This window comes from Anser anser, assembly GCF_964211835.1.
Source record: "Anser anser genome assembly, chromosome: 2".
Taxonomy (NCBI): Eukaryota; Metazoa; Chordata; class Aves; order Anseriformes; family Anatidae; genus Anser; species Anser anser.
The window spans coordinates 125,962,736-125,990,341 of NC_139721.1; the positions used below are offsets into that span (position 1 = coordinate 125,962,736).

A 27,606-nucleotide genomic window follows, 5' to 3' on the forward strand; every position below is an offset into this window, starting at 1 on the left:
CCTCTGCTCCTAATGATCAAGACGTTGGGATATTTCTATCTAATGTAATTAAAAGTCTGATTAAAAACTCTTGGGATACCATCATTGTGTTTCCTTTCAAAGTACCAATATGTGATTTCAGCATGTCTTTCCAAACCTTGAGGGGAAAGGGAAAGTCATGATGGATGTATCAAAGAGCAGAAGCTTCAAGTGTTATGGAAATCTTAAATCCTCTGAACAAGATCACTCTTGGCAGGATTGGAATCAATAACAGCGGCTATTGTCAGTGACCAACAAATACAGCTTGTAAAATGCCTGTTTTCAAACAGGTATTAGGATGAGAAAAAAACTTCTGTGAGCAGTACATTGAACCTGGGATTCACAATTCATACAAGTTAAAATCTCAGTAGCTGTTAACAGAGGAGACTTGTATGGAGCAGTCATTGTCTGACCTCCTTGCTGTCAGTTGGTCATGCAGCTATTGCAAATAGCCCCTGCTCTAGAGGAAGCTGTAGGTCCCAAAATCTTGTAAATACTTTGTCCTCTCGTCTTCATTTTTTAAAGAGACCCTGAAGTACCTGTGACAGAAGTGTTTCTAGTGATTTTTCCTGGGGTTTATTGAAATGGTGTTAAAACAAAGCCATTCTCCATGAGACAGAGGCTGTTGCTGAGGAACATAAATTATAAGAAGCTATTGTTCCATCCCAGAATATTATCAATGTCAAGGAATTTTATATATACAAACAAGGAACTACGAAATGGTCAGCTTTCCACAGTTGGAGTTGTAGACGTAATATTCCACACTTCTCACAGATTAAACTTTTACTAGGACACATTAGATCATCTTAATGCTATGCCATAAGCAATATAAAAATACTTCCAGTGGTCGATAAATTTAAAAACTGGAATCATTAGAAACGGTTGAGGAGTGGTAAAAGCTGTGATCTACTGCAAAAAAAAAAGCCCCTGGAGCTGAAGGGGAATCTCCTTTAGGAAGGAGGCTGAGGATGCAAGTTCCTCCCAAAGGATGTGGGTGAAAAGCTGTGCACAGCAGCCCCTCCCATCAGCAGGTAGGCCATTTTCTATTGCTCCGTAATTGTGAATATTTTATTGTTTGAACATTGGACAGTTGAACTGCTATAAAACCAGTTTGTTATGTCACCCTGCATGCGTGTAGAGATGGCTATTTTTTTTCTTTTCTTTCCTTTTTTTTTTCCTTTTTTTTTTTTTTTCAGATGTTGAGTATGGCAAGGCATTTTAAAGATACTTTATGCTCTGCTGCAGGCACAGGAGCTCCTGCCAAGCACTTGTTCACCCCTAGGAACAGAAAGCCATCCCTTCTGCTCCTGCAGCTCCCTTGCAGAGGAATTCAAAAGCATTTGGTGAATATTTTCTGTGTAGAAATGAGAACATGACGTGAAACGTACAGCCACAGTTAGATAAAAGATAGCAAAAAGACAGCTCATTGCAGCAATTGCAAAAGGTGCCTCCTGGGTCTGAACCACAGAGAAATCAGCACTGACAAACACAGACAAATGGGTGACATTGTGCTTTTGTGCAAAGGGTCCTCGCTCTGGTGTGGATGAAATGCATGACTTTTGGCCTGCTTGCATAGCCCAGATTCACTAAAGACCTTTGGTGTTTGGACTCCGTTCTGGGCTGTGGACTCCTCAAAGCTCAGCTCCTGAGCTCTGGTAGAAGTCCTGATTTTTACAGGGTCACACCAAATGTTCATCTAGTCCTGTATCCCCGTCAGTAACTGATAGCAAATGTTCCCTTTACTCTTCTGAACAGGACAGACACGGGACGCTTCCTCTGCTATGCTCCTCTGACAAGAGGTCAAAGCTTTCTGGATGAGAAATTCCCATCTGGGGGGTTATATCTTTGTGTTAATAGCTCTTGATGGACTTTTCTCACTGCAATTTGCCTAATTGTTTTTGAGGCCCTTCATCAGCACTGAGATACCTAGCCTGAGATGTAAAGCACTTACCAAGGAAGGTGGCTACCTCAATCCAGTTTCCCTCATGCCTGAGCAGGCTCACCTTCTGGGGAGTTACCTGAGGGCACAAATCTTCCCTGTCTGTTAGGTGGGCAGGTTTCTCTAACTACCTGATAAAGCAAAGCATCTTCGTCCTCAGGCATATTTTTAATAGCCTCTGGACAGAGACACAGCAAAGATTACGTGGTGAGGCACTGGAACAGGTTGCCCAGAGAAGCTGTGGATGCCCCATCCCTGGAGGTGTTCAAGGCCAGGCTGGATGGGGCTTTGGCCAACCTGATCTAGTGGGTGGTGTCCCTGCCCATGGCAGGGGGTTGGAGTTAGATGGTCTTTAAGGTCCCTTCCAACCCAAGCCATTCTATGGTTCTATGATTTTATGATCCCTCTCCATAAATTTAACTAGGTAATGTAGAAGCTTTATTTTATGACATTAAAATAGCTCTCCTTCAAGTTCTCACCTGAGTCCAGCCTTCAGTGAACCACACCCCTTCTCACATCTGTCAAACCTATCCAGATGATAACATTACTGTGCTGCTTGAAGGCAGATGAAAGCAGGTTGGGGAGCTGTCACAGCAACAGGCAGCAGCGATGCTGCTCCCACAAGCCAAAGCTCACGTAGCTTTGATTTGGCAAAGCAGATTCGTGAAGATGTGCTCCTCCAGCACCCCTGTGACATTAACTCCTCTGGTAGTAGCTTTTCTTTCCATTGTGCCGATTGAGCAAGCCCTGTTTCTTCTTGAGGGCTACTAAGGTGCTGTAAGGGAGGTGTCATTGAATTGGTCTTCTCATGTTCAAGGCCACACGACCTGTACAGAGGCTCTCCAGCCAATGCTACAACCCCCAAGCAAGATGGGAAGAGCAACATTTTCAAAACGCTTCCTGCATGTAACAGTGCATGTTGATTTGCACAAGTCCACGCCTAAATGCAAATCTTTCGCTCATGCCTGTAGGTAACATCTTACACGCTGATACCAAAGGCACGTAGGGGTGCCAAACACTTTCTGAAAACACCACGTTTGCTAGTGCACACTGGGCATTCATTGTGCAAAAGTGCCCAGTCTCGAGAAGTTCAATTTGTAGTGCCAATTTTAATTCCCCCCAAACAGCTGACACTTCCTGATAGCGCTTCTAGAAATTGTTATGGAGCATGTAAATGTCAGAAAACACCAGCAAAGCCAAGGCAAGCGACCTTTTCCCCAGCCCTGGGAGCAAGCTGTGGATATTTGTGGTGACAGTTCAGACCTACAAGCGAGTTAAAATTGTTTTGCTCTTTTCTGCTCTGGATGGGCAGCTTTGGAAAGGTGTTGTATGACTGCTGCTTGACATGGTCATTTGTTGAAGCAAACTTTCTTTCTTTCTTTTTTCTTTTTTTTTTCAAAGAACTTGAATAGCTCTTAATTAAATGGGTTTGTATTGTGCTAGGTGAGGGTGTGCCCCATCCTGGCTGGCAAAGCTGAACAGGGAAAGGCCAAAGCAGTAACCAACACCGAAACACGGGGAGGGAGCAGGGGCTCTGCACACCTCAGGACTTAAAACTGTCCTCAACCTTTGGTCTTGTCCTCAGCACACACAAAAAGTGAGAAGGGAGATTTCAAAGGGGTTTATAAAGAAGCTGTTTAGAAGTAAAAGCTGATCTAGAGGATAAGAACAAAAGAACAATGGCCACGCCGAAATGTTATACTGGTCTGAACTGGAGCCATTTCACTGAGAGATTCTGTAAGGAATAATTTTGAGTCAAGACTGGAAAAGATCAAATAGCGGCTGGAAAGCACGAATATACCAGGGAGGAGGAGAGAAAGGAGCTATACTGCTTCAGCACAAACTGCTGAAAATACAAGTAAAAAGTGCTTTTGTTATTACACAGCCCTTTTGTACTGTTAACTCTGTTTGCCCATGTAAATAAAGCAGAAATTTACCTTTTAAAATTCTTATCTTTGTACATTTTTGATAGTTTTGTGTAACTACGGTCCTTTCTCTAAGAGGTTTCCCAGAAGTGTAGATCCACAGAGGTATTGAGACACCATTGAAGCAGGTGGAATTGGACACCTCAATGCTTTTGTCAATATGACCCTTTGGCCATGCTGCAAATCTGCAGCTAGGTGAAGGGAGATACACCCTAACACAACCACACTGGTTTAAATACACAGCCAATGCCACAAATACAACTTCAATTCTTTGAAACTTCTGCCTGTCTCTTCAGTTCTGTTTAACGTCCCAGGCACGGTTTACAATGCACAACTTCAGCAACTGTCCTCAAGGTAGCTGTGTAATGACGTGTAAGTTTATTTAAGTGTTTATTTAAACTCCCACGTATCTGGAGGTTCCTCTGAGGGATGCAAATCTTTAGCCCATTTGAACCTCTTGCCACCACTTAACACAGCTTGGTTCTCTTAGGCAGTCTTCACAAGGCCTAATTTCTGGTCTCAGAGCAGATTCTTCATTCAGTTCACATGTTTAGTCACAAGCTTTACTTCAGCCCTATATCCTGAATTTCCTACCCTTAAAGAAGGAATGATGCATGCTTATTTTCAGGAACGTGAAAGGACCAGTCTTCAGCATTGAGCTCACATCTCCAGAATGCACCTCAACTGCAAAGTATTGTTACTAACTTGAGGTTAGGTTTAGGCAGAGAAGGGTCACAGGAATATCTTCAGACTTTGTGGAAATGTTTTGCAGGGGACAAACATAGACACATTTCTGTTTCAGAATAATAAGAATAAAAAACATAATAAAAACAACTAGAGAGGTAATACATAGTAAATAAGTCATTAAACAGATAACTGTATGGTAAATTATTACAGCAGGAAAATAAAAACATGAACTAAGGAAGAATAACTGTCCATAAGAATAAAATATTGTACTTAAATGCTGCAACTGGTCATTTAAAATCTGACCTCAGCTTTTCAGAGCTTATGCGATCTCAATCATGGTCAATGTCTGTTATTCTAATGTGATTCCTCACTTTCTCACTGTTTTCCATTTCAGATGCAATTCAGCAGATGCTAATTAACACCTGCGATGGCTAATGTATTGCCTGGAGACATTTTCATATATCACTAGCCAGTTGAGAACTGAGCCAGGAACAAACCATAGCTTTCTGGCCTTGCAGGAAGAATTAAACTATCTTTAAAAGCTCAGTGTAATGTCTAGGTGTTGGTTTGCCTCTTCCTAAAAGAGTACCAGTGCAAAATGCTGTCCTAGTGTATTCTGTACTTGTGCTGATTTTGTAAATTCTACTTCTCTAGCTGCTTTAGGAGCAAGCAAGGACATTGCTATAGTGTTTGTATGCCAACAAAAGAATCCCCAAAAAAGAGGAACCAGAAAATACAGCTCCTGTAGGTTTTTCTCCTCCTCCTCCTTGCAGAGGCCTGAGCTATAGCATTTTGAGGAAGCAGTGTTGGAAGGATTCCCCTTCTAAGTTTATGCCATGGTGCTACTCCTGAACCTAAGGATGCTAAACAGGACAGGTAAGCCAAGACTGATTTTTGGAAACTTCTATCGCTGCAGATGTGCACGCAGAGATAAGCTCAACCAAGGATGTGCAGACTGTGTTTCTCAGGTAGCTGTGTTTCCAGAATCAATACCAAGGCTCAGTTCTCCTCCTGATCATAAAGCTGAGTGGGATGGTGCCCAGAAGCACATGCAGAAATAGTCCTACTATATATGTTCTTTTTCCCTTGGCCGCTGAACTGCTGCCCACTCTTCCGTCACCGAGCAGCACTTGTGAGCTCAGCGGTGTTTATCTGTTTTACAAGTTACAGGCTGAGGACAAAACAAAGACCTGGAAAGTAAAATGCACTGAAGTCAGCAGGGCAAAAGAAAAATGTGAGCCACTGAAGTACAAGGGTGCACAGTACCTCTAATTTTTCATTTCAACAGACAAACATAGGCGTGGTTCTCATTCTCAGTAACACAGAAGATTATGCATTTAACCTCCTTAGTGTAGAAGGATAATAGCATCAATAACCACAATAAACAGCAATTTTGCACAAGGGGAATGGCCTGAGGCATTGCAAAGAGGCAGCAGAAGGTTCCCGGCACAGAGGCTTGCACCTGAGAATCAGTGTGACTCCACGCCTTCCAAAACATACGATAGTCTGGTAACTAATACCCTGAAAAACATTCTAATTCATTTACTCATATGAAACATGACATTTAGCTCTGACGAAGATTACTCACCAGAGTAAATTTTTCATTTAAAATCAGGCCTCGCAGCTATTATGGAAAGTGGTTTGCTATCCCCCAAACACGTTATCTGATGTTATATTGCTTTATCTAGATCAAATGAGCATTAAATCAAATTCTTAAGCTGCAGCTGCTAATCAATATGCTTTAGGTGAAGACTACATCCAAATATTGTTTCTTGGAGCTATTTGTAAAATTCAGACATCTTTAAGGCTAAAATAGATAAACTACTTCACTACTTCTGGTGTGTATGAAACAGCAAGTTTATTCCTTCTGTTTTATTCTGAAATGAAAAATCAAAACCAGCAGGTCTTCCATCTTATTTACAATAAATGAGCGATGAAGGGGAAACATTTGTTTTTCAAAATGGTGTAATTATATGGTCTCAAATATCATTCTATAATTGACTCCCTCCCACCCCAGTTTTAAAAAGACACCTTAGAAAATACCAGGCTTGGGTTTCTTTGTTTAGCCCTACCAAGTATGATCCCAAAAGGCTACAAAATGAGCTTTCAGTTTGTACCCGGACTTGAAACAGCTTTTCTCCCAGTTAGATATCAGACGTTTGAGCAAATTTAAACACGGGCTTTAAAGTGAAACATCCAGATGTACTGTCCAGGCCAAGGCTGTGAGTTCTGTCCTTCAGATCTTAGCCCTCATGTGAGGTTATTTTGTTAACAGACAAGAGGTTTTACATCTCAAATATAAAATTAATGGTTTGCACTGCAGTAAAGACAAAACTTTTATAAATAAATCAGTAAAGACCTCACATAGACATCTCCATTCTTTCAGTTCAGTTTAAGTCCCAGCCTGACCTAACATCTGAGGTTGAAACTCTTGAGGCTTTCCAAGCATTTATTCCAGCATTTAATCCAGCGTTTCCAATTTAGGATCATTTTCTGCAGGTGCTGCAGCAGGCTTCCTGCTCCCTATAATCTTCGTGGAGTACCAGACTGACCAGCCTACAATAGCAAGGAATGATTCACCAGACAGCTACTCAAAGCTTTATTTTTAGTTTTGGCAAGAGCAAGAATAAGCAGGTATATACTTTGCAAGTTTATTTGAAAAGTTCACTCTCTTTATGAAATATTTCGTTTTACCCCAAAACTGCAACCCTTAGCAATATTTGGAATAATATTAAGAAAATTGCACTACAACTGGCGTAGCTGAGGTTGCACCTCATCTGGTTATTTCTCTTTATTTTGTAAATATGCTACTCTTTGGTTTTAAAAATAAACAGAAACTACTTTCTCAGTTGCCCCATTTCCTAAACCTATTTTCTGATGCATTATCTTTATAAAGATGAGAAAATAGCTATATTAAGAATGCCAGATGAAGACAACAACTGTATGAAGAATGCCAACAGCCTTTTAATAATTCAGTGCATAGAACTGCACTATTGTTATAACTGAACAAGTATTCTCCAATAAAAAAGAAAGCTCGACCTTTCTTTACTTCAAGGATTAAAAAAATAATTCAGATGCTCCACAAAATGTACTATTTTTCTGCACCAGTTTAATTCATTTACATGTGCACACATTGCTTAAAGTTTCACCTGAGGCTCAGGCTGAGAAACAAAAGGGCTATTTCTGCCAAGCAAGTTGGTCGTGGCCAACGGGGCTTCTCACGCCTAGCTGTCGAACACGGGTCAGCACTGACCCAAAGATATTGCTGCATGGCCATTGCACAGAGGGTGTGGAAAGTGAGACAAGGCAGTCAGCCAGTTTTCTCATGGATCTAGTTTTTCAGCAGCTGCTATCAAATTCGTTGAAGCAAGGATTTGACTGAGCAGGAAGATAGAGTTACTTCTCCTTCCCACAGCTCAAGGTCATGATAAAGATGGAGGATGCCTGCTACCAAATCATTTTATCTGTATTTATTGACTTCATATTCGGACCAAATTTCCAAGCTTTAAGTACCAATCATCAGGATTTAAGATATGACTAATATTTAGTCACATATTAACCTGCATTGATATAGAATCTTAACAGCAACCATTGAACATCATACCATAGTTCTTCTCAAATAATACCATAATTTGTAGATATCTTGTGCCTAGATAAAGACTTTCAACCAGTGAACCTGGGAACCTTTTTCCAAGAGTCAAACAGAGTTCACTGTAGAAACAGGTAGCTTAGAGTTACAGAGGAATGGATACACTATATTTTCACAGCAGTGTAGGGATTAAAAACTCAGAAAAACATCTGCATGAATTTTACAAAACACCGATCTGTTAGCCCCCCTGGGCTAACTGTTGCTGAAGTAAGTTTTTTTGTTGTCAGTCTCTCACTTCCCAGCTTTTAAACTTTCCTTCATCTCTCTCACATCCCTTCATAGGCGATGAGTCGTGTTCCACTTGCTTCTTCTTCACAGAAAGGTTTCAGGTGCCCCTTTACTTAAGAGGTTCCAGGTAAGAAAAGCATCTCTGAGGAGAAACAGCAGTGGTCTTCAAGAGCTCCCCCACTCATTGCTTTCTGCTTTGTCAGCAAATCATCACAAACACAAAAGACAGTCCAAAACCAATCAGTGCTTTGTAGCTTTACTAAATGAAAGGAAAAAGTGCAAGTCTGCACATTGGGTGGAAACAAAGAAGCTTGTATGGAACTAGATTTATGATGATTCGGTCCCTTTGCCCTTGGATTTAGGTGTCTGAAGAAGTAGCTGAGTGAAGGATTGTTAACTAAGGCAGCTAGGTTATCTCAGTTTATTGCACAGGAGCTTTCAGTATATACTATTATACACTGTGAACCACAGGACACTCGCCCTCTGTCTGCTACATCATCTTATTGACTGTCAGTGACTAGTTTAATCCATATTTTCAATCAGAATTCATCTATTTTTTTCCTTTTGGGTCACTTTTTATTATGAACTGACCTTAAATAATTACAACCGAACAAAATCATAACCACATCATACTTGATAGCTAGGAAATGATTTTCAGTCCCTGCCATTATGTAGTATCTTGTATCACATTCAAAAAAGGCTAAAACCATTTCAACAATATTAAGTATATTGCAAATTCATTTAAAAATAAATAAGGCAGTTGTAGCTACATCGTCTACTGTCAAGAAATGTGTAATTGCTCAGTATTTTTAGCTGAGTTTGCTCTGTAAGGCACAACACCAGTGCAAATCTGGCTGATAGTTTACTGTGTCCAAAACCCCAGGAGATGCTGGAAGGGGCAGCTAGCTGCCCAAGTTAAAATGTGTGATCTTGCTACCAAAAGAAATCTTGGGAATCTTTAACCTTGCTTCAGGAGCCTTGATCACAGTAAACGTTAAAGAACACTTCCAGTGGTGCCACAGCCTGTTTCCACGTTTGGAGCACAACCCTGCCCATGCTCTCCAGGGCTAGTCTTGTCTCCCAGGAGAGTATTTGCATCTTATCACCTGTTTTCTTCATCGTTGTTTCGCTATGCCAGTTATCACCAATTATACAAAAATCATGCATTCCCTGGGTACACAACAGGAATTGTTAGACAATAACCAGCCTCCCTCTGTAACAGAACTACGGGAGATCAACCTCTGAAACACCTGCTTATCATTAAGTGAGGCAAAAACAGCAGAATCCTGCCTTTTGCATATTTAAATACGACGTGTGGCATGGGAGAATCCAAGCACCTGTGGCTCCCAGCGCCTCTCCCATGACTCCCACAGCACAAGAAGGGCTTTGCCGGCGTGCCCGCTTCCAGCAGGACAGAAGGACGACTGCTACAGAGCTGTGGCACCGCTGGAAGGTTCTCGGCCCCGAAATGAAGTCCTTCCTTCGAAAGGCAGCGTGTGAGCGTCTCTCGGACGGAGACTGGGGAGAAGCTGGGCTGCAGGCGTGAGCAGGGAAGCGCTGGCTCACGGAGAGGGCCGGGGAAGGCACAGAGACCCCAGGATAGCACCTTTTGAGCCTGTCCACCACAGTACACGGAGCGGGGTGTTCATCGTTATCACCATTAAGTCAATCACATCGTCCCTTGATTCGAAGGCTTGCTCCTCGCGTCGGTCGTGCGGCGCCTCTCGCTGTCCGGGGGCCCCCCCGCAGCCTCCGCTGGGTGCCGAGGAGCCCCCGCGGGGCCGCGTCTCAACCCCCGAGGGGGGCGAGGAGCGGGGCGAAGCGGCGGGGCGAGCCCCCCGCCGTGGCTACTGGCCCCCCGGGGCGGCGCGGCCGGGGTCGCCGCCGTTGAAGACCTGGGGGCTGTCGGCCAGCAGCGGGGCGCGCGCCTTGCGCGTCTCCTTGAAGCGGCCCGAGTGCGACACGCGGAGGCTCCGCCGGGCTCCGCCGCCAGCCCCAGCCCCCGGGGGCTCCCCGCTGCCGAAGGGGGGCGTCGCTCCCTCCCGAGGGCCGGGGGCGGCGGGGGGAGGCGGCGGGGAGGGGGCGGCCGCCGCTTCCTTGTGCTTCTTCTTGCCGCCGGTCAGCGACTTCCACCAGTGCCCCGCCGAGCTGCCGCCCTTAGCGGCGGGGGCGGCGGCGGTGGCCGCGGCGCTGTCCGCCATCTCGGCGCTGCCTCTGCTGAGGGAGGGCGAAGAGGGGCAAGCGTCAGGGCGCTGGGGGAGATGCCCAAGTTTTGCCTTTCCCCTACCCCCGGCCCGGGGGGCTCTCCCTGCCGCCCCCTCGCCCTCGCAGGGGTCCCGGGGGACGAGTGAGGGCGGTGACACTGACCTGCGGGAGCGCTGTGCTCGTCCCCGGGGAAGCGCGGCCGCCCCTCCCGCCGCACGCTCCTAGGGCTCCATGGCAGGCGGCGAGCGGCGGCCGGCCGGCTCTGCGGCGTGGCGACAGGCGGCGACAAGCGGCGACAGGCGGCGGGCGGCCCGGGGCTGGCCCCGGTGGGCGGGCGGGCAGGTGTGGGAGGAGCGGCGGCGCCGGCGGCCGCGCTCACCTGGACGCCTCCCGCGGCCCAGCCCGCGGGCGGGAGGCAGCCCTCGGGTTTTTAGGAAAACAAAACGTCTTTTTCTGTTCCCGTTCAGCCGCAAAGAAGGAGTGAGGTGGGCTTGGACCGACCTGAAAGTGGCGATTTCTTTGGAGAAACACGACACGTAAAATTCATGCGATTCCTGTCACCCACCAGCTGCGCGCTCCGTTATACGAGGCTGTCGGTGAGCTTGTGGAGGAGTTGGTGGGAGCGGTGGTATTTTGGCCTTGTCGTCTTTGCAGTTCAACTGCTGCTTCTTGCTTCCCTGAATAGCCCGTAAAGGTAAGCCCTGGGTAGGGGAGCATGCACACGCACACACACTTGAAAGCACTCTAAACTGTCCTGCTCACTGATTTCAACAGCAAAAAGGTCTCCACTCTGGAATAAACCAGTAATTTCCAGCAAGAAAAGAGGGCTTTTGCATCGCCTCCAAACAAGCAAGTGACTAACATTTTCCAAGATTCATAGCATCAAGGCATTGGGCTCTGAGACCATGGGGCCGTTTCCCCCAGTGAGCATAACTTGCCACTGTGCTACACGTTTGTATCTATGGAGAAAGGGAACGCCAGCGTTTCTCCTCATCTTGTGTCCCCCGAAAGTGCCTGGGAGTTTGTGGAGAAATAAGCACAATTTTTAACACTTCAACATTATTGGTTAACATGTATAGCTTCCACTCTTCTTACAGGCTTATACAAAACATTTGCCAGTGTATTACTTGTTTATTTTAATTTGATAACCATAGACCTGACCTCTTAGCTGATATAACACCAAACTTTCATCAAATCGGTGCATTTCTCAGTTTAGTCTAAGAATCCTGCAATGAAGGAGATTTGTCCCTTTTGGCACTTTATTGAAAATAGGATCTCCTGAAAGGAGACAGGCAGTTTGGAAAATTTTATAAGAGGCGGTGTGAGTGGGAGAGTGTATGCGGCTGCACAGGAGAACAGCAAAACCTGCTCTGCATCTGAAAGTCACTGCTATGAATCAGTCACAACACAGTTACACAAGATTGTCACTGAGGTTAATGTTTATATAAAAACAGCTCTGGCAGTGAAAAATGTATGTTCTGCCCCTTTCTTATTGCAACAGTAAGCAGTCGTTGTGTTCCTTCAGTGTGCACGTATTTACAGAATTGATATAAAAAGAAAGCAAAACAATCAGTTACATAGTTCTTTCAATGTGTGGAAGTTAAATACTATATTTATTTTAAGACTGCTGCAGTTAAATTCTGCCCTTTCTTTGCTGAAAGAGAGGATAAAATTAACATGATTTCGTAGTCCCAACTGGGTAAATGTGCGGGATTCTAGCAGACACTCCAATACACTGTAAAAGGAATCTGTCTCTTCTATATTGTAACATGCTTCTTTTATGCAGGATTGGACCATACTGACATCGGCTCACTTCATAACCCAGCAAGTTGTCCAAAATTCAGAACTAGAATTCACAAGATTTAGGTTCCCAAAGACTAACTTTAATTTCATTTCTCAAGCTAAGAGTAAAACAAAGCATAACATAACTATAACCCCAGTATTAAATGCAGATACAATTATATGAAGGGGGTCCAACGATGTTTGAACCTCCTGTAAAAAAGAACATATGGTGTTGGCACCTACAGAGTGCAGAGCTCTTTGTAAGCCCATGTTCCCAGCGACATTCAAAAGCACACTTGATTCTGCAAGTTGAGACTCTTACCTCTGACCTGACATACCACTGAGCAATTGGCCCTTAGAAAGAAACTTTGCAACGCTGTTGGCACAAGTGGGCCTTTCAGCATTCTGCATTAAGATCAGTTCTTGAAACTCTTAAATCGCACACCCTAGATGTCATCTTAATTATAACCAAGGGTCCCATAAGTACAGGAAAAAAAACACATGAAGAATTGGCTCCCATCCATGTCATGCTGTCTGCTATGAAGAAACCAGTGATAATTTCAGTTCGTTAAGCTTTAGATTTCGAAGTGCTAGCAGCATCTCAAACCTCAGCCTTTGCCATAACTATGGTGAAGGATCCAACCCTTTTGTAGAGAGGAACATTTTCCCTCTTGACACCGCATTGCTGCTAAATGCTGTGGGACTGCAGTATCCAATAAGAAATGCAGCATTTCACACCCAGCCTATGTCTGTACTGCCGAAAAAATACAGCCAGGGAGTGAGTTTGAACCTTGTATCTCATGAGTCAGCCATATTGTCAGTAGTGACACCCTGGCGTGATTTTGGCCTAATGTTATTTAATACCCACTGTTCAGGCATGGTTTGGAGGCCGTAAGAGCAAGGGATTATTCCCCTAGGCAGAATGGACAGAATGACACCAGTTTGTCTCCCTCCACAGTCCTCCCGCTTTACAGTAATTTATTTTGTATTTATTTGTTGTAAAATTTGTAAAATTTATTTATTGTAATAAAATTTATTAATATTTATTGTAACAGGTTTTGCGCCCTCAAATATTTCAATACACAACCACTCCTCATGCAACATGCATTACACCATCGCAGCCTCAGGGAATAAAAATACCAGTCTGATGGGCTGCAGCATGGCCTTTGCATTGTTATGGACACTAAATCAATTCTTTGATTCAGTGCTTCTAGAAAAAAAAAATATTTCTCAAAGGCCACAGGTGATAGATACCATGGGCCTCTGAGAAAACCTCAGGGAAGTCCTGTATAATATGGACAGGGAATGTTGGTGCTGCTTGGCATGGGAGAGGTCCTTGGTCCCATTTTATTGAGTGACAGAGATGTAGTCTAAACTCTCCTAATCTTACCTCCAACAGTAGCCTGGACAATATCTTTACTTACATGAGCCCTAATGGTACCTTTATGAAAGGAGCTAGTCCTGTAGAGGAATGTAAGACGTTAACTTGCATTAATGCTAGTGATCATCCTCGTTCAATGGAAAGTTTGGCTTCAAGAAGAAATTTGGCTCAGAGCACAATAGATTATGAAACTTTCCCTTAACGATACCCATGCCTAAAATGAAGGGTCAAGACTTCATCAAAAAAGACAGTAAAGCACTGGTGCCTATCAACGCAGTGTAAGAGTTACTTTATATATACTCCATTACTCCAGATATATTGGCACTAACCCCAATTCTGTTCTTAGGCTTTAGATTTCCAAAGTCTAACCCTAAATCCTACCTTAATTATAACTGTTAGACTCATGCCCACAACTCCCCTCACCCTCATACCTCCCACGCCCAAACCCCCTCCCGTGTTGACCTCAGGCCTGTTCCTAATGCTAGGGCTGTGCAGCAGCCTGAGGAACAATACAGGTTCCTCAGTATTTGGATTCTTAACCTAACCCTAACAGTTACCTTGTTAATAAACACCAATTGTGGTGTTACCTTGGTTATAAACACCAATGGACCCCAGGCTCCCTTCTAATCTTCTTGGGCAACAGCATATGGTAAATTGCTTCTTCATGCACATTGGTCATACACATACCTGCCCTACAGCAGAACAGAAAATAAGGTGTCTTCAAATTTGTGTTCTTCAGGATCTCTAGTTCCAAACCCTAAAGTTAACCCTAATCCTCATTCTAACCTTCATCTTCATAGTGACAAGTGACTCATACTTTTAGGAAAGAGAACACTTTCATTCCTCTCAGCTTCAGCCTCCCCACATCATGAGGTCTGCAGGACCATGCAGTGAATGCAGCTTCCAGCTTCCAGTGGTAAGCTTGGTTCATAACATCCCCAAGAACAATGTAAACTGCACCCTGACAGGTTCCCCACTTGTAACCCCTTGCTCATTTCTATGATAGCTTATAAGGTTCGGGCCTCATTTGATACATGCTTTCTCCCTCTCTGCAGTCCAAACACCATCCTGCAATAATCCAGGTCCTTCAGGCTTTGAACTCCCAATCCTGGTTTTAGCCATAGCATCAGCATAGTTATAACCAGAAGACCATGCCTTAAAAGAGAATGTAAGATACGAGTTCCAGTAAGACTCACTGATGTGGTAAATATGCAAGCCCTATGGCATTCAGCAATAATCAGTTTCTTAAGGCTCAGATTTCTGAATCTTAACCATGATCATTGCTTTAATCAAGGAATGAATCTCTACAAGCTAAGGAACATAAAACGTATTGATGCTCTTACTCTTCTTATCTCCATGAGCTCTATAGTCTCTTCATTGCCTTTAGATAGCTTTAGGGGATACGGCAATATAATTCTGCTTTGAGGATCCAGTTAGATGGCATTCTTCTCCTTGTGTAAGTGTTTGTCAATTACCTTCCTGCTCAGTTTTCAATGGTTCCTGCTTATCAGCAATGGGGTCTGTTGGCACTCAAATCTTCTTCCTCCCTTTTCTGCAGACATAGAGCCTGTATTTGTCAACAAAGAAGAAGGATGCCAGGCAGGTCCTTGCTGTGTGTGCCTATTGAGCAGGGTTTGGGGAAAGTGCAGCACGGGGGGAAATGTCAGCCTCTCCAGCTGCTGCTGCTTTGGGGAGCTTGAACAGCTGGAGAAGAACCTACACGTGAAGACATCAGTGAGCCTTTCTCCCACCACTATCTCCTTTCCTGCTGTACCTGGCCCCTTCTCAGCAGGGCAGCAGCTCTGTCCTGCCACGGACTCGGCTGTGGGGGGAGCGACAGTGGCAGCACTGACGTGGCTGTGGGCTGTCTTCGTCCTGAGGTGGGATGGAGGGAGAGCAGCAGCTAAGATGGGTTCGGACAGTGTCCCCCCTCTGGATGTGTGAGTCTAGGTGGGGCCCTGTGCAAACATGGTTAGTCAGCTCTCGGTGTCCTGGTTGCACAGGTCGGCATCGTGCAGTGTTTGAGCTTATCGCAAAAGACACAGTGCTCCACGTGCTCTGCAAACTGCTTTCAGTACCTACGCTCACTTTCACCTCTTTGGCAGTGGGACTTCAAATCTTTCTTCTGCCCAGCTGACTGTTACCACAGGCACTCCTGGCACATCGCAGATCTTAAAAACACCTGGGTTTTGCCCAATACTACACCCACAATCCCTCCTCCCTCCTGTATCCTAAATTTGACAGTCACACTGCTCAGGTCTTTCCTTAAGCACCTTGTCTCATAAGAGATCCCATACCTGATGTACTCCTTCCCAAAATCTGAGGTCACTCATCTCTGCAGATGTCTCCTTCATTAATCTCCAACCTTGTGTGAGCTTTGAGACTGCTAAGTGCAGAGGAAACCGCAGTCTTACCTTTTGCTTAAAATGACTGTGGTACTGAGTGACTTGTTCTGTAGCTTAAACTACTTTGCTAGAGAATGGAGGTGAGGAAACTGAATACGGTGGACATAAAGGGGAGAGCACGACTGGGATGTGTGGTGTGTGGGATACAGGCTGTAAATATCAGACTACACTGTTCTCATGAAAAAAATTCCTTCACTTAGTTGTCCCAGCAGATTCAGAATAGTTAAACCATACTGCAGTGAGTCTTGCAAAGACAGAGCTAGGAAGAAGAGCCTTCTGCTGCTCCGCAGCACGTACGAACGTGACTTTAAATCATTAACTCCATGCAATGTTATACTACGCACGGCTAAGACAATTCTGCGTTATGGGAGGTGAGCTGTCTCACCATGGTAGCTCCAAGGGCCAGCTGTATCGGGGTACAGACAGCACCCATCACACCAGAAGATGGGGCTAGCAGAATGGCATTTGGGGAGCGTGCATGGATGCTGCAGTACAGCATGACTGCTGCATGAAGGCCTTCCTCCAGGACCCGGAGAAGAACAAGGCTCCTGCCTAACACTCAGCTGCAGTGAAATCACAGAATCATCTAGGTTGGAAGAGACCTCCAAAATGCAGCTATCTCACCTGCTTCCCAGGACGTACAGCTGCGTTAGGTGACATGACCTCTCAGGGAAGTTAACACCAGCACAACCAGAACCTCCTGGAGCACCTTTCAGATGACTCTGACTGCTGTCTTGTAGTGCCCGGTGTGAGATCGATCATCACACTCTGCTGAATGCTTTGAAGCAAAAGGAAGGTGTTATGTAACCCAGTCAGACACAACATTTTTTCTGTGTACTGGAGTACAGGCTTGCACTGACAGTCAGCTCTATGGAGACAACCCTGCTGGCTTTTCATTTATGGTGAGTCTGAAGCAGAGATATTAGATCTCGAAGATGCTGCTCAGACCCAGGTACAGCTGCGATGGCCACAGCATGTCTGCCACAAGAGACCAAGTGTGTGCAGCACAAGGCAGCACTAATAGGGAATGACGGGGACAGGATCCTTCTACCTCCACAGCAAGCATGTCCCTGAGGACGGTGGCTACGCATTAGCCAAGGCACACATGGAAGCTTCATTAGGTATTTAGCCTTTGAGATGCAGAATCATATTTTTCCCCCCACTGAACAGAAGAGAAACTGCTGCCCCTCCAAAGACACTATGCGTGGGTATTTCTAAACATACTGCTTTGAATCCTTAGGCTGGTATATATGGTATAGATCCCAGACTGTAAGACATGTGAAGACTACCAGATTGCTAATGGTAGAAGGAAAGGGAGAAACAGAAGCAGAATGGCTTGTGTTCCTGCGAAAATAAAAATAATGTACTAAAATATATATATTTTTTGCCTTTAAAATATAACACTTTACTGAACAGACTGGAAAAAATAAATAAAATCATTGCTACTCAAATGTCTGCATTCAAGGGATCAGAAAATTGCTATGACTATATTGATTTTTGGAGAGCACAGAATTGATTGGATTGATATTTTTGATTCTTTGCTTGCTTGAAGCTTTACACAGAGGTGGTTCAGAGTGATGACGGTAAATACACGTGCACAGAGGTTTGGTAGTACGGGCACCCAAGTAACACCGAAACTGCTGGCATTAATAAAACTAAGTTTTCCAAGTATTTTCCAGCCATGTCAGGATGATAGTTGGAGATTGATTTTCATTCAATGGTTTGCCATGTGGACAGTGACAGACACCAGAACTCTTTAACACATTTAATGGGATTTTCCTTCCATTTACACTATCATAAATTACAAAGCATATTTCACTTCACAAAATAAAACCATTTCCAGATCATTTTTATGACAGTATTAAGTAGTACGTAACCTACAACAAATAGTCCTGTACAAGTCAGGAGGATCTATAGAAGTATTGGGAACTCAGACTATTTAGCTTTTGCTCTGCAATCTGGGTTAATCTATCTAGCCCTTAGTTATTTCTCTAGAAGACAACAAATTTACAGTAATACCCTCCACTTCCCTTCATTATCATAGTTACACATATTTTTCAATTTGAATAGAAACATGTGCTCCCTGAAATAATTCAGGAAACTGAGTTACCAAGCATATGATACAAATGATCAAGATGAGGAATTATTATAGTTCTTTTGTATTGAAAATTGAGTTTGGTAGTAAAGTATGCTGATTTCTATGCTTGCAGAAACATCTCATGCTGAGAAACAGTTTTAACATTAAGAATAAGTTGCAGTTAGACTATGAACTCTGTAGGTCAATGTTTGTGAGGGGAGAAAAATATTAAAATTTGGTAATAATTAAATTTACCAACTTCCACATTTCCTACATATTCTTGTTTTTTTTTTGTCTTTTTTTTTTTTTTTAAACAAACCATCAGGAAACACATTCAAGAGAAATACCTACATTTTCAGCAGATTTACTGTACGTTTATAAATACAGAAACATGACAAAACATAGCTTGATTTTTACAGAAAAAAACAAATCCTTCATACTTAACCCAAAAAGTGCTAACTTTTCAACAAGGCCAGAAAATATCCAGTGTCCCAGCATCACTTAACTTACAAATTAATGTAATAAAAAAAAATAAATCTGGCGTGTGAAACTGATATTACCACCAGGACTTTCAAAAATTCTCAATACCATATTTTATATGGGAGTAGAAAAAAAAAAGAGAGAGAAAATACTATGTTTCAGGAAATATGAAATGGTTAGAAGTGTAGTATACAATCTTAGAATGCTAGTGCCTAAATGCAAAGAAACCTAAGGAAAGTTGGAATACACACAAGATTCTCCTTTAAAACATTTGCCATGAAAGAGGTATGTCAGGATAATACTGCATTAGTGGTAATTGTTTTCAATATATCATAGCAAAAATGCAGGAAAGAATTACATGGAAAATAATCAATGCACCGCATTGATTTATAGTTTGCTAAAATAAAATGTCATTCTTTCAGCTAGGTAAAGTAAAAATATCTTTATAATATAGGTTCTGTTTCACAATTGACATATATAATTATGTCTTATGGAGAGGGAAATGTATAGCTGTATACAAGTAACACTGATTAAGTACCTTTTTGCTTCTCTAGCCATATTAAAATACGTTTTGTGTTTCTTAATAAGTTAACAATAAAATTGTTTGCAACTTCTCAAAACAAATATACATCTCAGGCAAGGCAAAAGATACAAGGTGAGAGGATTTTTTCTGACCTTTTTTTTTTTTTTCCCTTCTACAAAGAGGCATATGTCTATGAGACATAGGCTTTCCCTAAACATTTTGGCATCCATCTGCAACTTTGCAGAAATTGAAGTGCAGCCAAGGAACTCTTCCTTTATTTTTTAAAAAAATTAAAGAAATGTTGCTTTCCCTTCAAACTAATTATTTTTAAACAAATGGCTTTGAAGATGCACCTATGTTTGTCTAAAAGAGAACATCCTCATTTTCTATTAGAATTTGCACAATTAGCTTCTGGTACCGCATGTCATTCAGAGTAGCCAGGGTACTGTCCTCTGGAGGTCTCATTAAAGTAGGCCCAAACACTATTCCCAGGTTTTCAGCATTCATAAAATTCTCCTTTTCATGCAAAGTAACCCTAAAATAGAAGAAAATAAATAAAAAGGTAAGTAGTTCACTTCCCAGAAGAAAAGTACATATTGTATCTTAACCTGCAGCCCTGCTTCACATTAAGCATTGCCAGATAATGACATTTTTTTGGTAACAATTTTTACTTTCACTCAGTATAGTACCTATTTCCACAGTAACTATTTCCATTGCAAGTACAATGCCATTGTGGTGGGGTTGTGTATTCCAGTGCCTTTAAACACCCCTCCTGCAACTCTTGAGTGATTATTCTACATGGCTACCCATTAACGTATAATAAATTAGTGGCAATTTCTTTTTTGAAAAACGGAATCCTGGTTGAAATTGTGATGTATGGGGAAGTCCCCTACTCCACAGTAATTACATTTCTCTGTCATGTTGTGCTTGGTGTGTGTCACGCCAGGTATGGATGCTGACCATGAACCCAGTATTTCTTTTGATGACCAATGGCAACGGCCCATTGCTCACAGACATGCTTCCAGCCTTCAGCAGCCAACCTGATCACATATTTCTGGCTTGCTGGCTATCTCAGGCCAACCAACAGCTGAGTTATTCTGTTTATTCTTTATATTTAGGAGTAGGCTGAAACCTGGAGCAGTCCAGAAAGGTGGCTTGCTGTGTTTTGTTGTGTGCAGGCAGGCTCCATGCAGCTAGAAGTCAGATGGCTACAAATGCCATCTATCCTTCACAAAGACCAGAGGCACTTCTAGAAGGATCCCAGGCTGTTTTGTTCCCTGACATGGGTCAGGGATGTAAATTCTAGAGAAGATAGGCTCCATGTGGCTGGAGCAAACACTGACAGTGGAGAAGTCGCTCCTTAGGCCTACTGGAAAATGCAAGGTCTGCTTCCACTGGTACAACTGGACCGCATCAGTGTTGTCCCAGCAATCCTTTGGCATTTGAGGGCTCTTGCACTGCTGTTTAGAGACAGCCGAGGTCTCTCATCGACCAGATACTTGATGTTACTAAGTAGAGCCTGTGTGAAGTTGGACAACTCTTCCACACACAAATCCTCCGCAAGGGTGGAGCACATCTGGTTTAGGAGCCAGCTCTTCTGGCGACAGCTGAGACCACCCTGGCCATAGCAATTCCCAGCTGGAGAGCAGCTGGGCAGTGGATACCACCAGGGGAGCACAAAGAGGCTAAAACCTGAAGGGACGTTCTAGTCTTCTCATTGGCAAGGTCCATAAAAGACCAGGTTTTGCTTCTGCCACTACCTCTCTGCAAAGAGTGGATCTGCCAAGGCAAAACCACCTTCTCTCTTTGCTTTCAGCTCAGGAATCCATTAGTGCCCTTACCCACAGCTGTGTCACCACCTTGTATCATATCTAGCACAGATATGTTAGCTGTTGCTTTGCACGGAGGAAAGGCAAACCAAGGCTGCCTAGCTCCAGCTGCTGTTGTGCAAGTATTATATGCTCAGCACTGCTTTCCACCAGTGCCTGTATGAAGCAACGGTGTTGAACAGCAATGCAATGACATACATCTTACAATACATCTTACTAGCACCTCTGTGCAGGTGTATGGGGCTTGTTGCCAGCATGGCCTGGGGTGAGCCCAGGAGATTCAGCTTCACTGAAACTCCAGCATGGTTGGAGTTTCACCACAGGGGGGACTGCTCATTCTATTGTATTTCCTCCAGTTCTGAGTAAAATGTCATCAGAAAGAAAATTCCCTTTTGATTGAAAAAAACAGTTAATTAATTGATTGACAAGCCCATTCTTCATTGCTGACATTATCCTCTGCAGGATTTTCCTGACTATGCTACAGTATTATTTCAAGAGAGGAGAGAGAAAGGCAATAAATAGATACTAGAAAGGTAGTTCTACTTTTTTTCAAAAGCAACACAAAGCACACTGAACTTTGCCTGAGCTCATTTTTGTGTCCCTTTCATTTGATAAAGGAATATGAAGTGCTTCTAACAACTCAATGCATTTTCTTTTCCGTTAACAATGAGTGCTGGTATATAGGCTATGGCCCTGCAGTCTTTACATAAAAGACTCCTTGACATCAACATGTTTTCTTCGTGCAGGAAGGACTTTATGGAGCTGGAGTTGGGATGCTATGTTTAACCTACAGAACAGCACAACCTGAACCTAGAGGAACCTTCCCTCTATCTCTTTGTGATCTCACTGTCAAATTGTCCATAGGAACTGGCTTGTGCTTGATTTCAGTGCAGATGCTGAAAGCTACAATTTGGAAAAGGAAAGCAAATGTATTGCATGGCATGCAAGTAATTCAGAGAGTTGGATCAATCAGCTGTTTGATTTTTTTTGTCTCTTCAGTAGTTCAGCGCAACAGCTGAACAAAAGTCTGTACTGCAGTTCATGAAAAAGAATGAAGGCAAGTAAATTGGCTTCTTGGCTATTAAAACTCTACTGCCAGGACGTGAAAGCACCACTCTTGTATGTAGGTTCCTGGCTTGTCTGCACCCTCCACAGGCCTTCTTAAAAGCTAATGTGGTTCATCTTCAATTGTCTAGGCAGATGTGCTGACAAGGTTGGGTGTTTACACATCTAATTTCTGCAGAGTCCAAAGGAGCTCCTGCATGCCCAGGTAATGTCTCATCAAAAGGAAGAACTACTCAGTGTAATGACCTGAGACAATTCAAAATGAAGAAAAGTCTTTGCATAATGAGAACTGAATTAAGCATGAAATGCACATCACACGAGCTCTCTGATGCAATTTTTTTTGTGAGTTGAGGTCTCTTCCTTTTCATGTTGGCATTAATAGTGCAGGATAGTGCAGATAAAAAACAGAAAATTCTCAAAAGATGAGTAGTTGAATTCCTCCCTTATCCCCTTTTTTGTTGTTTCCAAATAGCACCATAAACTTTAACAACAGAACAGGGATATCTCAGGCAATGTGCTCTTAAATGAAGGCATACTTTGAGATGACAGTGTCAGTCTTTACTCAGTTTCAGTTTTTAAAAGCTTACAAACAAGGCTTTCTGAGGCATGTAAAGTGGAGTTAGCATGTATTTGTAATTTTTTTTTGCTTTAAATTACTGAGAATGAGACATCCTATCCTTCTTCAGAGCACTTCATAATTTTCCTAGGTATCTAGCTAAAAACTTTGAAAACCTGGCAGTACATTCCCAAGTCACAAAATTAAATTTAGGCACTTTCAAAAATTTGGCATTCCTTATGAGTAAAGAAGTTTTGGAAAGTGAATGAGCCAGTGTGTGTTTAAAACCAAAAGAGACATGAAATAACTGGAAAGTGCCTGTATTGCTTTTACTTGTAGTATAAAAATAGGCCCCTTCTGAGTCTTGGTTTCATGATGATGTGAGCAAACAACTAGTAACAGACAGCTCCTTCCTTTTAGGGTTATAGTGCAGGAAGACAAAGCAGGAGGTGAGGGGAGGCACAAGCGACGCATGATCAAATGACTTGCCACAGAACATGTAACACATCTCTAAAGTACCTACCATTCCAGTATTTTTTTAAGGTATTATCTGCCTCAGAGAAATGTGACAAATCTCAATTAACTCTTCAAAGGCTTGCAGTGATCTGCAAGCAAAAAGATCTATGCTATATATGTACACAGTTTATAGTCATTTATACAAATATAGCTTGTCTGTTTATTTGTAATGTTGCTGTTTTAGTGGCAGTGCCTTAATGGAAGCTTTATTGGTGTTTTCTGTAATATTGCTCTTTTAAAGCAGAAAATTGTTATGTTTTTCAAGAATTATCCCGCATGCCAATTAACTTACTTTTTGAGATGTATCATTAGGTATCTAAGTGTCTCATAGTGAGCAGCAGGGAGTAGCATCAACACTTCATGTATTGCTTCTAGTCGTTCATCAGGATTGGAGATTTCTGTAAAAACACCAAACAGGATTAATGTTAATAGAGCCCTTCATCTGTAAACAGCAGTAATTCAGGAAGATAAGGTATTATTATGGAGTCCTTTTGAAGCCATTGACTGTGCTTGCAGGGATAAACACTAAACTCATAAGCAGGAAGCTTATCACCAACTTCTGCAACCTCAAAAGAATGGCTGTGCAAAGAAATCAGCAAAAAAGACCACCCAATAGTCATCACTATGGTCTGCAGCTCTAGCTACAGGTCTGTATAGGTACAGTACCTGAGCTTTGTTAAGTGCCTCTTCATACGCTGCCTGGAACTGACTCTTTAATAAAATCTCATGAACGAATACTTCCGTTAGCTGCCCAAATGAGACGGGACCATGGATAAAGCATATGCTTTAGAGACTGTTCTTGTTAATACTGGACTATGCTAAATTTTAGGTGGAGAGACTAAAGTGACATGGAATTACATAAAGTGAGATTGCTGAACATATTTAAGTATGTAGGTATCAGTGACGTGAGAGTATCAGTGCTTACTCAAGACTTTTTGGCAATCTCTCTAAAAATATGAGTGGGATTTACATGTGTTTTACACGAAAAATACAGATTCCTAAACTCCTAACTGAGTCAGTTATATGTCTCCCAAGACTTTTCATAAAAATGACACAAGGAGCTTGAAATTTTAGAAAAGTAAGAATCTTTATGTCCTGCTTTTAAGGGATTTTGCATTTTGTGATTTTGTATTTGCGATTTTGCTTCCCCTGAGCATATTCTTTATAAGACAAGTGGCAAGCAAGGTTAACTTTTCTGACTAAGGAGAAAGAGAGGAGTGCAAGAGAGAAGTGCCTGTGGCTGCCAGGGCAGTGCAAGGCTGGGGGAGCCAGAAGGGAGGGAACCCAGCATGGTGACGCAGACATCTTGCTTATTGGTATACCGTGTGCCATTTCAAAATCACGAAAGATACTTTTTAAAGAAAAAAATGTGCTACTTCTTAGGTACCTCACATCTTTACATTTTTTTGTTAACCAATCGGTACGTTTCTACTCTGCATTTATTTATTTATTTATTACCTGCATGAAGTTCCTTCTCCATTAGCAATCAGGCAAGAGTTTCGTGTAAAAGAAGCACATGTCTGAGAAGTAACAAACAGAACAATGCCCTTCTTTCCAATTTGTTGTCTGTCTTTTCCTTCAATGTGAACAGCGTTATGGATGGGAAATGTGATTAAAGAACAGTACCAATTACTATGCAATACTTACTTGCTGCCTCTATGAATTTGGAATAGGTGTCATAGGTGATCACGGGAATCGGTAAGTCTCTGAAATATAGCTTCAGGGCTCCAGCAATAATGTTTATGTCTGGATAAATACTGGCAGAAATATCAGCCTTGTCACCATCTAGAAGAGGAAGAAGAAATCTTTTTGAAAACAGTCTCATTCTGACTGAAGCAAGGCAAGGCTTCTAATTCAGATTTACTGTGTCCAACCTGACAAGAAAAAAAACAACCTGAAAGCATTTGGAAGGCTTAAATGAGAATATATTGCTACCAACTTCACAGTGGATGAATGAGGAATGGTGGTTTCCATATCATTTAGTAAATAATTTATTTGCTGACATCTTTTGGTGAGGCTGGTGGTTGCAATGACAATATCTGCAGTGTAGCATCTCACATCTGATGTTTAATGTTGGATGAAAAAGGCATGTTAATAATACGTTTGTTGAATTTGGCCAATTTGTTAAATGTTGAAATTAAGCTATTAATAGCTTGTCTTCCTTTTGTGTTTTGTATCCACAGATCAATGCATAGGAATATAAATCCCTATTTTTATTTGCATTTGGGGAAACAGAGGCACAGAGAAATAACATAAATTTCCCATGTCACCAGGAGACTAGTAGCAAAAATCAGAGCAAACATCCAAATCTTTCCAGTCTTGCGCCAATCTATCTATGCTGATTACCTAGTCAGAAAGCCTTTTTACTTTCTGGATGCCTTCTAATGTCTTTGTACTTGAATTATTTATTTGTAGCAAAGATTTGAATTTAAATAGACATGCTATGGCATTTAGCTACACGATTTATTCTCAAATGTGGATTCCAATTTGTTAAATGAATATGGATAGTTGTAATGGATGAACAACTAAATAGATGAATTATGCAACCTTAATGACGTACTTTTTTTTCCCCCCAATATATTGTAACAGCTACCCAAAACTCCATTATGGACCTCTTTTAATCACAAGTTTAAAATTTCCAATTGCTGCTGGTCAGCCCCTGACCAATGCATGGCTCACAATGACTGAAATTACAAGAACTACCAGCAAGGATGAATCAACATTATTTTCAGGTTCAAATAACTATGTCTGTTCTCTACTATCTAGTACCTTAACACCCATTTTCTTCCCCACTCTGAGAAATTTGGGTGTCATTCCCTCCCTGGAGGACGTGTCCATTCTCCTCTCTGGGCCTGTCCCTTGGTGGTCTTAAGCAGAAAGACAGGATAGGGCAGTGGTCAAGCAGGGACTGATGCTGTCTGTATTTAATCCCTAATTTCAGCTCAGGCTGCTTTGAGATAAGTTAAACCTTTTAGCCTTTCAAGTGAGGATAACAGCACTTCCCTCACAGGAGGCAGTGAAGATAAAGACAGTAAAAACTTGGGATCACACGATGGCTGGGGCCATGCAAAGTTAGACTCGCTTGAGCAGAGGAAGTGAGTCCGTTTGTGTCTGCCAGGAGGTGCAAGCACAAGCCTGGACTGTTTACCACCGAGGCGCTGACACACTGAAAATCCATTGCCTTGCTTGTCTCACAATAGCTGGTGCTTGTAGACATACCCTGATGTAGACAGATGAGGGGCTGTGCTTGATACACTGCTTCTAAGATGGTGATAAAGGCTTTCACAGCAGAGTAAAACAGTTTATATCGATTGTAGACGTTTTATACAAACCTATGGCATTAATCTTGAAGGAATATGTCCTGTCCAATGTATGCACATAATTCTCATTAAGACTAATAGCCCTACATGTTCTCATCAAGAGGAGATTATATGCTTAAGTGTTTAAAACAAGCAGCCTTTCTTGATGCAGCTGAGCAGTCTGAATACATCCATCAGCATTTAATTTAATACAGCATCAATAACCCCTAGGAGAATGTTTACACTGCCCCAGTCTTTTGTTTAATCCACGCGCTCCAGGCCCGGTAGCATTAGTCCTCTAAAGCTTTGTGTGGAGAGTCCTTTTTAATTGATGGACACCGAGCACTCAAAATGCTCCACTGGAAACAGATACTTTCAAGGAGATAGCAGCTGCATCTGGACAGATATAGCAAAGCAGAGGGTTGCATCTATTATCCAGGTTGCCGGTGCACTAAATGAAAGTGTTATTTATTTAGTACTTTCGCAAAGCAGCCCAGCCCGCTTCCTTAAAGGGGCACTTCAGCTAGAGGTACTTCAAACCACAACGTACTTCAAACACACCTCTTATTTACCTGTTGCTGCAGGAAAAATGCATTAATTCCTGAGTCAAAGATTTTTCTCTTCACTTCAGAGAGAAACGTACATCCGTTGGAAATGCACTGAAGATTTTTTTTGAGATTTTTGCTAAGCATAACAATATGTATTTTATAATGTACCTACACTTCTGCAGTGGGTATTTACGGGAAGATGTATTTTCCCTTCCTTTAATAGATTTTGGATTGTCTTTCTTTTTCATTTTCAGCCACTGAAGGTCCTTTGGCAGGCTTATGTCTTATATTCACCAATTTCCTGGATTTGTATTTTTATTTAAACGTGCTTAAAATTCAAAGCACTATGAAAAGAAAATTCATCCATTTCAGGTAAAGTCATAACACCTATTTTACAGAGGTTCATCTGCACTAACACATTGTATGAACTACATCTATTTCTACATCTATTTTATATGCATTATATGCACCTTCTGCATTACCACAGTTGTCTT

General features: G+C 42.3%; 2 protein-coding genes and 1 long non-coding RNA gene across 4 annotated transcripts in view; 1 reads left to right on the top strand and 2 right to left on the bottom strand.

Annotated features, from left to right (window-relative positions):
- Positions 1-6,407: 6,407 nt before the first annotated feature.
- On the bottom strand, positions 6,408-10,954 carry PRR15 (proline rich 15). 2 transcript variants are annotated; one of them, XM_083823556.1, is made up of 2 exons: positions 10,814-10,954; positions 6,408-10,660 (listed from the first exon to the last, which is right to left on the bottom strand). In XM_083823556.1, the coding sequence occupies exon 2, from the start codon at positions 10,645-10,647 to the stop codon at positions 10,294-10,296; it is 354 nt and encodes a 117-aa protein (XP_083679682.1). In that variant the 5' UTR covers positions 10,648-10,660; positions 10,814-10,954; the 3' UTR covers positions 6,408-10,293. The 2 variants fall into 2 exon arrangements, with proteins under 2 accessions (XP_083679682.1, XP_083679681.1); XM_083823555.1 differs by having other exon boundaries at positions 6,408-10,663; positions 10,814-10,948.
- Positions 10,955-11,211: 257 nt separating this feature from the next.
- LOC310893959 lies at positions 11,212-18,614 on the top strand. The gene is made up of 2 exons (XR_014579430.1): positions 11,212-11,345; positions 15,373-18,614. It is a non-coding gene; the product is annotated as an uncharacterized lncRNA (long non-coding RNA).
- The window catches only part of CHN2 (chimerin 2), a 165,796-nt gene continuing 156,159 nt past the window's right edge, over positions 17,970-27,606 (bottom strand). Inside the window, exons 11-13 of the mRNA XM_083823554.1 lie at positions 24,913-25,050; positions 23,558-23,663; positions 17,970-19,834 (exon numbers count right to left, since the gene is read on the bottom strand). Of these exons, the coding sequence (XP_083679680.1) occupies positions 19,663-19,834; positions 23,558-23,663; positions 24,913-25,050 (416 nt within the window). The 3' untranslated portion in view covers positions 17,970-19,662. The remainder of the gene's footprint in view (positions 19,835-23,557; positions 23,664-24,912; positions 25,051-27,606) is intronic.